The sequence below is a fragment of the Gymnodraco acuticeps genome, unplaced genomic scaffold (genome assembly GCF_902827175.1).
Source record: "Gymnodraco acuticeps unplaced genomic scaffold, fGymAcu1.1, whole genome shotgun sequence".
NCBI classification, from domain to species: domain Eukaryota; kingdom Metazoa; phylum Chordata; class Actinopteri; order Perciformes; family Bathydraconidae; genus Gymnodraco; species Gymnodraco acuticeps.
The window spans coordinates 134,628-150,244 of NW_022990300.1; the positions used below are offsets into that span (position 1 = coordinate 134,628).

Here is a 15,617-nt window from a genome sequence, read left to right on the forward strand (position 1 = left end):
ACAGAGACAGAGAGGCTTCATAAACTGTATGTGTTTGTGAGCGTGCAGGTTTAAAAAACTAAGCTGTTGATACTAAAATAGGGTATGAATGTACATTTTTGCTGATTTTAAACTGATTCCGTAATCATTCTGCATGTTTTAGACACTTGTATTGCACAGATCAGCCTTTAAAACAGTGGTTCAGACGCTGGTATAAGATCTGGAGAAACTTAGCTATACAGTACGTGGTTTGGACAATAACTGGTCTCTATATATTACCGTTATTAGAAGTCTCTTTCTCACCTGATACACGGCATCATTTTCTGTGTGTGTGTGTGTGTGTGTGTGTGTGTGTGTGTGTGTGTGTGTGTGTGTGTGTGTGTGTGTGTGTGTGTGTGTGTGTTGTGTGTGTGTGTGGCCTAGCATTACTATACTTGTGGGGACCTAAATCTGTTTACACAGCCACGTGTGGGGACTCGCCTCCCTTATGGGGACAAAATGCAGGTCCCCATAAGGGGAATCATTAATTTTAGGGTGAAGACTTGGTTAGGGTTAGGCATGTGTTGGTTATGGTTAGGATAATGCTCCAGGAAATGCATGTAAGTCAATGTAATGTCCCCTGAAGTGATGTATACATGGTGTGTGTGTGTGTGTGTGTGTGTGTGTGTGTGTGTATATATGTGTGTGTGTGTGTGTGTGTGTGTGTGTGTGTGTGTGTGTGTGTGTGTGTGTATATGTGTGTGTGTGTGTGTGTGTGTGTGTGTGACATCTTACCGTTAACGCAGACTTCATACGGTGAACACAGCTCGTTCTCAAACAGGCAACCTGTTACAGAGAGACAGGTTGACACGTCACCATTTGAAACAATTACAGCCAATTTCCATCTTAATATAAATACAGTCGAGAGTTAGACTAAGAGTTAGCATTGCAGCAGTAAATGAATCCAGGTGTGTTAAAGTTGACTTTTAGTAAACGCAAAGCAATCGTCCCCTTTCTGTAGACTATCCAAAAGTAGTGAGGACTTTTTGTTGACTGTTTTTACATGAGCACAACAAACCAGATTCATTTCATCTCCATAATATCTGTGACATTTGAGAAAAATCTTGAAAACGGGACATATTAAAACCAAGCAATCGGCAGGAAAAAGTCCATTAGAAAGTCCATTAAAGCTTGCATGTATCCAGAGTTTACACTGGGTTCAGAGGGAAGCTTTAAATGTGAGGAGTCAGCAATATGTTATCCTGTTCCACTTACAGGAGATCTGGCAGCGTATAACACTTCTTCACACAAACATTTCTACACACAGTTAAAGGACGTTTCTGCGCCTGTAGCTTTAGAGAATGGAGACGGTTGTTTGTCCTTTTTACAGGTATTTATAGCATATAGACCAGGGATGGGCGAATGGCGGCCCCCACCTCCTCTTTTTGCGGCCCTCAGATTAATTTATAAACAACGTAATTAATTTTTTTTTTTTTAATTATTTATGTGTGTACTTGTAGTACTGATACCTTCCACTAGACTCCTAGTTACGTTGCGAGCTGCGTACATGATTTCGTTTGGCAGCCAAATACCGCAAAATAATCTGTGAGGCGCTTGTGTGTATTGTGTTTGTTTCCCGGGGAACACTCACGAGAAACCCCGGCTGTTGTTATGCCTGCTGTGACGTCAAGTCTTCTTCTTATCGTGTCCACAAGGCAGTCAGTTACAGGGCTTGGTCAGATGTGGTTCAGCCACAGCTGAACACATTGCTGTCCCTTCTCATTAAACTCTGCCAAGATGGTTTGTTTTGCAGAGGAGAACCCTTCAATGTTCACAGATATGACTGTCAATGCCGGTCTTGAGGGGTCCCTCGTTTACGGCATCGTCCTTTGTGTCCATCTCCAGGCATGATGTTTTCTCTTGGTGTTCTGTGGCTTACTTACAGCTTTCAGCGTAGCTTGTGCAGACTAGCCACCGCTTGTAATTATGTCTTTAAAAGCTTCAAAGTTGTATTTATCTTCTGAATTTGGCGAAACAAGTTTAATATTCTGAAAACCAAGACTTTGTTTATTTGAAATCAGATGAAAACAAACTGTCACGGACCCTGCCGTGTTATCTATGATTACTATACGCCTTACATTCATAATGTCAGTGGGAGGGAGGGGGAGCGGCGCTGAGGAACAGCAGAGTGTCTTAGCTAGGTTCAAGTTAGACAATTACATACTGTACATGCAATTTGTGTGTGTGTGTGTTCCAAGTGAATCTGCAGCCCCCTGGTGCCAGTACATACATTATGTGGCCCCCACCACCATCCAAGTTGCTATATATACAGTATATATATATATATATATATATATATAGTAGATCATATAGACTATAGAGGTGAAAGCCATGAAATGTTCTTTCCAGCAGCAACACAGTACAAAAGCTCAGGTGCTAATAAACTGATGCTGTTTGAGGTTAGTTTGAGTTTTACACATTGATCTTAATCTCCTACTACAATCCATTATATAGCTTTTAAAATAGCTACTACATCTTCTAGCCTACAGATACTAAAACTCTGATCAGACTGAGCAGTTTTTAGCAGCTTTTTGAGTTTGTTTTCAAAGAGAGTGAAGCTTGTTGCTCCTAATTGTTGGTAAGCATTTGACGTGTTGTGCATGAGCGCCTTGCATGCCTCTAGGTTTAAAAAAAAAAAACTAAACCAAAAACAGAAAGTGCCTATTTAATAAGGCTTTAACCAGGTTTAATATAATATTCAATATGCACTGTGTCTGATCATGGCCTTGGACTACTACTATATGTATGCAATAACCCACATGTGCACTAACTATACACACAAACATTTGTGACCTGCTCTACCGAAATCAGTCGCATTGACCCGAAGACACATTTTGAGTTGTGTATACACTGTTGGAAAGAGGATATTCCTAGCTTTCTAATGATATCAGGATTGTTGTTGTACTACAAATATTAAGCAAAATATGTCACATTATATAATGACTGTCACGAGTCATCATTTTGAGAAAAAGGCCTTTAAAGTTTCCTCTTCTCTGGAATCCATCGATCTGATTGGTTATTAGCAAATGATCAAAGAAGATATTTTGGTTTGGATTACTGGTCTGGGGGAAGCTTGTGAGTGTGTGTGTGTGTGTGTGTGTGTGTGTGTGTGTGTGTGTGTGTGTGTGTTGTGTGTGTGTGTGTGTGTGTGTGTGTGTATACGTGTGTGTGTGTGTGTGTGTGTGTGTGTGTGTGTGTGTGTGTGTGTGTGTGTGTGTGTGTGTGTGTGTGTGTGTGTGTGTGTGTGTATACGTGTGTGTGTTTGTGTATTTTTGCGTTTGTGTGTATGGTGTTTGTTTCCCGGGGAAAACCCTCACGAGAAACACCGGCTGTTGTTTGCCTGCTGTGACGTCAAGTTACTCCGTTCTCCGCTTGTAATTATGCCGAAGCTTCAAAGTTATTTATCATCTGAATTTGCCGAAACAAGTTTAATATTCTGAAAGCCAAGACTTTGTTTAATTGAAATCAGTTGAAAACAAACTGTAACGGACCCTGCCGTGTTATCTATGATTATTACATGGCTTAGTTGAATACTCGATTCTGATTGGTCAATTCAGAACACGTGACACGTTGTTAATACCGAACAGACAGACCGCTGTCAAGGACTTATTGACCGTTGTTAAGGACGCTCACATCTTCAGAAAGAAGTCCGGTCGATTTAACTGTATACCGTTGGGCCGAAAAGCAAACTGCATGCAGTTTGCTTTTCGAACTGGGACATGAAAAACAGCGCAGAAGTAACGGGGCAGAAACCCTCCTTTTTACGCAGCGGTCCAGACAGAGACATCAAACGGCGACACATATTCAGTGTGCAGTTCCTTTGGCATTAGGGAAGGGGTATCTAGATACTTTCCAAGGTTTGACATAATTAATTGTGCTACTTGTAAAGCAAGGAGCGATGTTTTCAAATCTGTAATCAAAAAGCTCCTCAAAAACGCAAGCAGTTCCTACCGTTGGCTTTTCAAACTGACAAGAGACGCTCTAACTGTTTTTCAAATGTAACAGTTTGAAAAGCAACCTGTCTGATTGTCTTTAGTTTTCCGCTGTCGTGTGAGAGCAACATGGAGGATTTTAACATTAATTTTAATATATTTGGAGAGCACAGTAATTTGGAGTAATGGTTAGTGGCTGATGAGTCCCCAGTGAAGAAAAGAAAAAGACAAGAGGGACAAGAAAACAGCGGAGAAGTAACGAGGCAGAAACCCTCCTTTTTACGCAGCGGTCCAGACATAGACATCAAACGGCAAAACATATTCAGTGTGCAGTTCCTTTGGCATTAGGGCAGGGATATCTAGATACTTTCCAAGGTTTGACATAATGAATTGAGCTACTTTTAAAGCAAGCAACGATGTTTTCAAATCTGTAATCAAAAAGCTCCTCAAAAACGCTATCGAAGCAGTTCCTGCCGCTGCTACGTTAGTTCAAACAGTAACAACGGACTATTTTTCTTAGCGGATGCATGTCAATTTAAATCAATACAACTATTTTTTAAATCAATAAAATAATTTTCTAAATCCATAAAAGCATTTCAATTAATATTGGGATTCATAATGTTACTTTGTTGAGAATGTGGCCATGTAATAAGCGGGATAATGTGCAGCAACTTGGTCATTATGGGGAAAAGAACACCTTCATGCCGATCTAGATCCCTCCGCTTCGCGTCGGGCTCCTGATCAGCCTGTCGGTGTTCTTTTCCCCATAATGACCGCGTTGCTGCACATTATCCCTTACTTACTATACGCCTTACATTCATAATGTCAGCGGAGGGAGGAGGGCGGCGCTGCGGAAGAGCAGAGTGCGAGTGAGAGGTGCCTTCGTCTCTTTACAAGCTTCAAACACGTATTTATCGTGACATTTTGGAAATAAAAGTGTCACATTCTGAAAGCCAAGACTTTGTTCCTTTATAATCAAACAAAACACCCGAACCCCGAAAAACTAGTTTTTTACGCAAATCCACGTTTATTTTGAAATGAGCCGTTGGGACTTCCGACTGATTTCGATAGAGCGGGTCACATATGTCTAATGCTATACTAATTGAATTATTTCCTGCACTTTATTTTGTTCTTATGTTATGTATGCATGAATGCTGTGTGTCTTTGTTGTTTGTTGTCTTTTCTGAATGTTTTGATGGCACTTTAAAAAAGGCTTTACTCTTCTCGTTGTGCTTGTATAATGACAATAAATGCTATTCTTTTCTATTCTACTAACTGTTTAAACTCGTCCAATTCTATGTCTAAACTACAACTTCGGATATACTGACATTTGTACATTTAGTTACTTATTACATATGTATAGTAATCTCTACTTCACTTCCACTCAAACGACTACTATCTATAGAGGCCAGATACTTCTACTGGCACTACTACTTGTAATTCAAATATTACTTCAATTACCACTGAATGAAGCCCAGTGATAGTTGAATCTGGAAGACAACTTTTCTCAATTCTCTCTCGAGCTACTGATGCTGATAATGGATGTTTTGGTTAACCAACTATTTTGATACGATCGTCAATAACCAACTATTCTAGCTGCTATCTACTTCCTATCTGTTCTCGTCTCTGCTGCCGTCAGCTTTAATGTCAGGCCATTTGGTTACACCTTCCTTTTCTACTTACCCCTTTAAAAATATATCTAATAGCAACTCATCAAACAATATTGACATCCTGTCATCCTCTTGTCAATAAACATATACTCACTTACAGTAGAGATGAGTCTCCTCTGATAAAACTCATATCATTTCTTCCACCGTCATTTTATGTTTGTCAATATTCTACTACTACTCTGACACACACACACACACACACACACACACACACACACACACACACACACACACACACACACACACACACACACACACACACACACACACACCACACACACACACACACACACACACGCGCGAGGGAAATGCTCCGGCAAGCTCCGGCTGAAACCAGCATTATGATGGGATGCTGTAACCATGGCGACACTTGCCTCGCAGGGATCAGACAGTGACAAGGACACTGGAATTGCACAATATTATTGGATAACTACAAAGATATTAAGTTATTTTAAATGTTTGTATTTGATATTATGTTGTGCCAACAAAGGTTAAATTGCCAAACAACTGAAAACAGAAAAGAAAAGCTCAATATGTTTGCAGAAAACTCAGACTCCTGTTAAAAGAAAATAAACAGCAGCCATGTTCACCTTTCAGATCTGAATATGCTTTCAAGCTTTGAGCTACATCTCCAAAACCTCATGTATTTTTTACCCAGAATGCAGTGGGTCTCTAACGAAGACAGATCAGTGTGAAGTCATTTGCTTTCAGCTCGTGTCGTGTTTCCTGTATTTTCCTTTTGTTTGTTGTTGTGGTGTAATTAAAGGCAGGATCACCCGAGGCTGTGTTTGTTTACATCTCTGTGGAAGACATGCCGTTATTACGCCAGTTTTTGTGTTAAAAAGCAGGAACATGAGAGACAGAAACGCCGTTAACAAAGAGTCAGAGCTTCATTACAGCAGCTTTGGGGCCAATTTCTGCAAAACAGCACAATAACAACAACAATATAAACGCCATGAACAATACACAGAGGCTTACAACTAAAAGGGAATCATAGCATTTATTTATTTTATTTTATTTATTTTATTTATTTTATTTATTTTATTTATTTTATTTATTTTATTTATTTTATTTATTTTATTTATTTTATTTATTTTATTTATTTTATTTATTTTATTTATTTTATTTAATTTATTTAATTTATTTATTTAATTTATTTTATTTAATTTATATTTTGAGCAAAACACTTCATAGCCATGTTTTTTTATATATTTCTATAATGAGACCTTGCCTGAAAATAGCATGATAGGTCCACTTTAAAGAAACTTCACTGTGATCCAAAAATAAATTACTATTAAGAGGATTTAATTCAAAATAAAAAGGTGTGACGACTTTCTTTCTCCCATTTCACTTCCAGATAACAGTTCTTCTCCAGACAGTAGAAAGTGGAGGATATGGAAGATGACTGAGTGCTACTTCTGGACTTCTGCTGCCACCCTGAGTTGTAAAACCCTCCTTCCTTTCGGCAGCAGAGTGTGAAATAGGTTGCAGTTTTTGCGCTGGGGAGCAACAGAGAGCCGGTGAAGCAGGAGGAACTTTAGGAATTTCAATCAGCTTCCCCCTGTGAGCAGAGAGCAGCTTTAATGCCTCCTGGCAGGAACATTACAAGCTGCGCTGACAATAAAGGGAACTACATTTCCCAGGATGCCATCTGTCAGTTTGCATCACACACCTGTTGTTCCTGAGGGAAAGGCCAAATGTTCCGGACGTGGTCACCTTGACATATAAAGTTAAATGATTGAATTGACCTTAAAAACTTTTAGTGAACATTCATGAGAAGATTTGACTCGAAGAATAAAGAATGGGTCATTCTGTAATCCTGTTATAGTCTGTAGAAATTCAAAATACAGTTTATTTTCTGTTAAAATACATTAAAAAGCTTGTAAAAAGTGCACTTACATGTAAAAACGTAGTGTAATGTGAAATGTGCATTTTTGCTAACACTGGCATTTTTACATCATGTGTTGTTGTATAGTTATATTGATTAAGTTGAACTGTTACTATCAAATACAATTACTTAATTAGTCAAAACAGTCCATCAAAATGCTGAACGTTTTTGCACCAAATATCTAAAAATCTCTCAGAAAAGCCTTAAATCTTTGTAATCTCTACATGAGATATAACCTTGTTTATATATTTAACAAACATTTTTCCTTATCAACAAGCCTTAAATTAATCTCTTGTGAGTGCTAGAGTGGATTCAAAGTGGTCGAATAAAATGGCTAATTCATCAACAGTAGCTAGCTAGCTAAATGTAGCTCTGTGATATATTCCTAAAGTGTTATTACTCTTAATTTATGCTGAAACGCTTTTATATCAAGCAATATGTCTCACCTTTAAGGAGAAATGTAGGCAAATAAGCGTGAACCGTAACTTTGTCCAAATCCGACAAAGACAACCACAGAGCAGTCAACGTTAGCTTAAACTCCGATATAGCATCCAGGCTCTGCTACTACATTGAGCATCTGATTCAAACAAAAACATTTCAAATCGGACCTGCAAAGTCCTCCTAAAGAATAACATGGTTGATTTCAAAACTATATTCCAGTCAATGGCATTGGAAATAACAGATAAAACTAATACTTAACTGTAGGCAGTAAGCTACTTAGCCAGGCATGCTAACTTTAATGCTGACGTTTCTTTCATTCTTATTTTGTTTTGTGTTTTTTTGTTTAGTAATGGATAATAAAATGCCACAACTGTCAATACTGATACACTGGCATTGATAGCTGGTATAACTGTGGTTTTTTTGTATATTATGTGTGTAATTGAATTTACTTAATGTTACTATTTAGCATCTAGCTAAGCTATTAGCTCAATTAGGATTTTATAGTAGGCTACATGTGTGTGTTGTTGAATGAGCATCCATGTCAAATAAATGAATGACTAACTAGCGTAAATACTGCTCTTAGGTTTGATTAGCTTTGTTTGGTGGATTACAATTTGGGAGCTAGGCAAACAGTCAATCAAGTGTTATAGTGTTATATAGATATTTAGATTAGTTAATGTCCCCGACTTGGTCACCTTGACATATAAAGTTAAATGATTTCATTGACCTTAAAACCCTTTAGTATACTTCCATGAAGAGTTTGTAATTGGAAATGTCAATTCAGCCATTCTGTTATCCTGTTATAGTCTTTAGAAATTCAAAATACAGTTTATTGTTCTGTTAAAATACATTAAAAAGCTTGAGTCTAGCTAAGATATTAGTTAAATGGGGATTGTACAGTAGGCTAAATGTGTGTGTTGTTGAATGAGCATCCATGTCAAATAAATGAATAACTAACTAGCGTAAATACTAATCTTAGGTTTGATTAGCTTTGTTTGGTGGATTACAATTTGGGATCTCAGCAAACAATCAATCAAGTGTTATAGTATTATATAGATATTTATCGTTGTTGTTTGTCTCTTGGCCTTTTCCACTCTCTAAATCTTAAATATTGTCAACACAATGGCCTTCTGTCTCGTTAAAAACAAATGACTTACATCATTTATTTCCCCATCCAGCTCTAACCTTCTCCACCACACAATGTTATCTCTGTTTTGTTGACATCTCTGGAAAGTTGATAACAGGTCGGGGTCGCAGACTGAAGGAAAAAAGCCTTCCCTTTCTTTTGTAGGGTTATTTGTATCCTTCTGAAGGCTGACTCACTCATGGCTGATCAGAAAGGGTCTTTCCTAATTGAATGTGTGTATGTGAAGTGAAAGTCCCTTGGTTTGTTGAAAAAGGACAGCAATCCAATTAGTTCGTCTCTGAGAAACGTCAGTCACGACCACAACGACGCCACCTGACAATTCGACGCCAAAGGAAGGATTTGGAGGCAAAGTCGGCGTTTGATCATTTCTATTTGTCGCAGCAGAGACTGTTGGAAATCCATTTCTCAATTAAAAGGATGGGGGTAATCTCTCTTCGTCTCCACCAGCGACAAAAACAACCTCCCCCCATGTTCCTTTCTAACACCGATTGTTCAAAACCACAGCATTGATCCATACATCTGGTGGTCTTTGTTTGCAGCGCTTTCTTTTACTGTAGCTCTCAAATCAAACGCTGCCTGCCTTCATTATGTTTCTGAGTTTAGCGTGACGACCACAGCATGTGTTGACAATCCAAGAGACAGTTGTATTGAGCTATCTCTTGTAGTTCTGTGTGGGTTTTTTTAATGACATGTTGTGAGTGTTAATTGGGTTAATACTATTGGTGTTTGTATGTAATTTAACTTGTGTTAAAGATAAGGCTTTTTAGTGTAGCTTCATTAACATCATATCCTGACACTTTCACAAACATTTTGAACTAGAAAAGATAACGTCTATAAAGAAGTTAAGTTAGCTTCAGCTTCTGATGTGCTCCAACACATTGTCGTGATACATACATACTAGGGGTGTAACGGTACACGTACCCGTACCGAACCCTTCGGTTCGGTACAGGTGTGTACCGAAGTGTACCGAACGAATATAACGTTAGACGTAAAAAAATTGAGAACGTGAACAACTTTTTGGAAGTAATCTCAGGTGCTGCGTCGCAGCATTCAGAGTAATTTGCTCACATTGGGTTCAACGTGTCATAGAGCGAGCAAGTCATTTCATTGGATGAGAGGCATACTATGAGAGCTGGTCAGAGGGATGCGTTCAAATTTAGTCAGTAATTTGAGGAACTGTCGAAAATTAATGGCGAACGCAGATAAAGTTGAGCTCGAAAATCCTCCAGCATCATTGAAGTCTCCGGTTTGGGAACATTTTGGTTTCGCAGTTACGTACAAGGATGACGGACAAAGACAGGTGGACCGAACCAAAGCTGTTTGTCGGCATTGTTCAACTAAAATTGGTTACGCGGCTGGCAATACATCAAACTTGCACACTCTTGAAAAGGCATCACCCCGAACGTGAATATCACCGGTACCAAAAGAAAAAAGACTGAAGTGCAAACCCAACTCCCACTAGCATTTAAGCCTCCACCACTCGCAGAGAGTTCAGACCGAGCCAAAGGTATTACAAACGCCAAATATCCTTATGTTGCCATGTTAGCAAAGCGCTACCTGGCTGTATCTGCTGCCACTGTCCCTAGAGAGGGTGTTCTCCACAGCAGGAGACATTGTTAGTGCCAGCAGATCTTCCCTTTCGGCAAGCAATGTGGACAAATTCATCTTTCTTTAAAAAAACATGAAAATACAATGACAAGCAAGTCCTAATGTCAAGCTGGCTGCTTAGGAACTAGTACAGTACAGTTCAAATACAGATTATTTCAGTTCATCAAAATGCTGCACCTTAATGTTATTTTATTTTATTTTGTATTTTTTTGAGTGAAGATTCACAGTTTAATAAAAAATAAAAAACCCAAAACTAATAGTTTATGTTTTGTGAGTACTAGTAGCCTACAGTAAAGTTCAAATACAGATTATTTCAGTTCATCGAAATGCTGCACCTTAATGTTTATTTTATTATATGTTGTATTTATTTGAGTGAATACATTATTCACAGTTTAATAATAATAAAAAATATATATATATGTTTTGTTTTGTGAAAAAAAATTCTGCTGTACCGAAAACGTACCGAACCGAACCGTGACCAAAAAACCGAGGTACGTACCGAACCGAAATGTTTGTGAACCGTTACACCCCTAATACATACTGATATACACCTGAACCTCAGCAGGAGAGGACTCTTTAAAGTAGAGACACTACATACTGATATACACCTGAACATCAGCAGGAGAGGACTCTTTAAAGTAGAGACACGACATACTGATATACACCTGAACATCAGCAGGTGAGGACTCTTTAAAGTAGAGACACTACATACTGATATACACCTGAACATCAGCAGGAGAGGACTCTTTAAAGTAGAGACACTACATACTGATATACACCTGAACATCAGCAGGAGAGGACTCTTTAAAGTAGATACACTACATACTGATATACACCTGAACATCAGCAGGAGAGGACTCTTTAAAGTAGAGACACTACATACTGATATACACCTGAACATCAGCAGGAGAGGACTCTTTAAAGTAGACACACTACATACTGATATACACCTGAACATCAGCAGGAGAGGACTCTTTAAAGTAGAGACACTACATACTGATATACACCTGAACATCAGCAGGAGAGGACTCTTTAAAGTAGAGACACTACATACTGATATACACCTGAACATCAGCAAGAGAGGACTCTTTAAAGTAGAGACACTACATACTGATATACACCTGAACATCAGCAGGAGATGACTCTTTAAAGTAGAGACACTACATACTGATATACACCTGAACATCAGCAGGAGAGGACTCTTTAAAGTAGAGAAACTACATACTGATATACACCTGAACATTAGCAGGAGAGGACTCTTTAAAGTAAAGCCACTACATACTGATATACACCTGAACATCAGCAGGAGAGGACTCTTTAAAGTAGAGACACTACATACTGATATACACCTGAACATCAGCAGGAGAGGACTCTTTAAAGTAGAGACACTACATACTGATAAACACCTGAACATCAGCAGGAGAGGACTCTTTAAAGTAGAGACACTACATACTGATATACACATGAACATCAGCAGGAGATGACACTTTAAAGTAGAGACACTACATACTGATATACACCTGAACATCAGCAGGAGAGGACTCTTTAAAGTAGAGACACTACATACTGATATACACCTGAACATCAGCAGGAGATGACACTTTAAAGTAGAGACACTACATACTGATATACACATGAACATCAGCAGGAGAGGACTCTTTAAAGTAGAGACACTACATACTGATATACACCTGAACATGAGCAGGAGAGGACTCTTTAAAGTAGAGTCACTACATACTGATATACACCTGAACCTCAGCAGGAGAGGACTCTTTAAAGTAGAGACACTACATACTGATATACACCTAAACCTCAGCAGGAGAGGACTCTTTAAAGTAGAGACACTACATACTGATATACACCTGAACATCAGCAGCAGAGGACTCTTTAAAGTAGAGTCACTACATACTGATATACACCTAAACCTCAGCAGGAGAGGACTCTTTAAAGTAGAGACACTACATACTGATATACACCTGAACATCAGCAGGAGAGGACTCTTTAAAGTAGAGACACTACATACTGATATACACCTGAACATCAGCAGGAGAGGACTCTTTAAAGTAGAGACACTACATACTGATAAACACCTGAACATCAGCAGGAGAGGACTCTTTAAAGTAGAGACACTACATACTGATACACAGTGAAGAACAGTAAACCCTGCAGAATTAGCTCATACAGGAGGAGATATCAATCAAAACACAGACACGTTCTGCAGTCAAAAAACATTGATCCAGAACAGTCGATTAATTGACTCACGTCACATCAATGCAGACGAAATATCAATAAAGCAAACCCCAATCAATGCAACACCAGTTCAGTTACAGCTGGGCGTCAATACAGTAGGTTTTATGCAGATCCTACATAGAGTAGATCTGACATAGCTAAGATCATCCCTTTTGATATCTTCACAGCAGAATCTATGCAAAGGGAGGATTTTGATTGATTTGCATATTTTTCCCAGTTGTTTTATTATTTTAATCTTATTAAAATGTTTTTTTTTTAAATATTCTGTTGCTTTTTTATTCATTTTGTATATTTTTTTAAATGACAATTGTTCACAAATGTTCTGCATTTTCATTTCTATATTTGTATACTTCAAATATGTTTTTTCCATATCCATGTCCTGTGTGCACCTCAGTTCCCACCAATCAGCAGGTGTAAAATGTTAATGACTGTTTCCATGACTACAGTCACACAGCGGTGACCTTCACCCGCTCGGGTTAATGATTCAGAGACCTGACCAATCAGTGAGTCAGATCCCAGGAGAGCAATCTGTCCCTGAGAGAGTGAAAGGTGCAATAAACACAAATCAGTGTGAGCTGACAGGAACAAAAGAGACACCTGTGACTTTGACATCTTGTTCATTTCTCTCAAATGTTGTCCTCCTGGTTTGACTATTTTTTAAAGCATAATAGTAACTAATCACCAAATCTATGTTTCACCTTTTTAAATGTAAAGCAACTCTATTCCTACTTATTACCACAAGTTTTACGCTACTTTTTGAAAATGTATGATCAATAGACCTCATCTACACAAAATCCAACCTAATTTCTGAGTTAAAAAAAGAAAAATATTTACTACATTGCCCCCAGAATACCAGATGCAGTACATTTGAATACAACCCAAACCCTAATGAAAGTGATCATCATTTGTTCTCATGGAAAACGTTGTATACAGTACAAGCAGCCATAAAAACAAACTTTTATCCCAACATAAAAACATGTACAAAGTTAAAGTAATAACCCTTAAAAACTAAAACTGTAAATCTTGACGAGGATATCTGTCTAATATCTATTCAGAATATGTCTTTACACTCGATATAAGACCTGATAACTTAAGAAGTGACGATGCAGTGAGATATAAGGTCTTGTTTTCAGACATCTTGTGAAGTCAAAGATTCTTAAAAACATATTTTTTCAAGTTGTATCTCAGATGAGTTTACATTTATATTGTAAAAACACAGACTAATGAATCATCAGAAAGCAGAACACTATTGAGTATTACTGGCTTACTTCTTAACACAACATCTCCTGATCCTGGTCAAATGAAGCTCTTCCAGGAAGACTGGTATACATTCAGTCCGCAGCTGCTTATAATCAGCTCATCACGGGCGTGGTCTTTAACCTATTACATTCACCTCATTCTCCAGCAGCCAATCAGCGAGCTGCAGCCAAACTTTAAAATGGTTCTCCTCTCCCCTGCAGTCAGCTGTGATTTCAGGTGTTCATGCTGCCGCCCGCCTCCTCCCCTTCCACCTCCTTTCATCACATCCAGTGCCAGGAGAGCTAATCCAAAGACCTCATCACACCCCCTCTTCATCCCATCTCCTCATCAAACCCAGATCTTCAGCATCACCACCAGTGTCTAGACCCCGGGGGTGCTCACGGCTGCATTTCCCCCTTTTAGATATACCATTTCAGGATCGGGGTCTAATCGCCAAAGACTTAACATTTATCATATGGCATGCGTCAATAAATGTTCTTTAAACAAAATGAAGTCTCTCCTGATTGAAATACAGTTCAAAATAAATGTTCCCAGATAATTACAAGATGTTATTTATTTATATTTCACACCTTATTTCAGGAAGTCTTACCAAGCAAATGTTCACTTGTTCTACTGGCAGATCTGTTTGACTTATTACAAGAGAGAACACCTTGTTTTCATTATTACTTGTTTTTGGAGCAGCATTTTTTCCAGTCAGGGAACCAAGAAAAAGGTTTTCTTTCCTGTTTTTGGTGATTTCGTGCCGATTCAGGGTTAAATAAAACATCTTGCAATTTAGACTTGTTGTAATTTAAATGTTACTGTATGTCCACAGTAGAGGACATGAGGACTAGTGTGAAGAGACAGCCACTAAAACAATTGTTTTCTGCGTAGCTGCTTTCAAAATAAAGTCTGACTGGTTTCGGTTCAGATGAGAAGTTTCAAAATAAACCTGTTATTGACCACAGATGCCCAAACTATGCTGCAACTCAACAACAACAACAACAACAACAACAACACACAACAACAACAACACACTAAGATGTCTGTATCATTTAATCACATATCACAACAATTTATAGGAAAATACTATGATAATAATATAAAGGTTTTGTATTTTTGTTGTCTGCCATACTCTCTGTATGTTTGTTATGTAATATGAACACACACACACACACACCTCCCAACACAGCTTCATCCTCCTCCTCTTCCTCTCACCCTCTTCTGTAACAGTCATGTCACAGACTGCATCTCAGATCAGCGGGGAATATTACATTTCAGCTATTTATAAACTCTGTGCATGAGAGATGAGAGATAATAAGCACACACACACACACACTCAGGCAGAAACACACACTAACACACTTTACTTTTCCGATCAATAGCTGCTTCTGTTCTGAGCAAAGAACTGGATATTTGTGGTG

General features: G+C 38.4%; 1 protein-coding gene across 1 annotated transcript in view; it reads right to left on the reverse strand.

Moving 5' to 3' along the window:
- LOC117550270 (receptor-type tyrosine-protein phosphatase N2-like) overlaps positions 1-15,617 on the reverse strand; it is an 86,694-nt gene that overhangs the window by 69,211 nt on the left and 1,866 nt on the right. Inside the window, exon 2 of the mRNA XM_034222647.1 lies at positions 754-804. Within this exon, the coding sequence (XP_034078538.1) occupies positions 754-804 (51 nt within the window). The remainder of the gene's footprint in view (positions 1-753; positions 805-15,617) is intronic.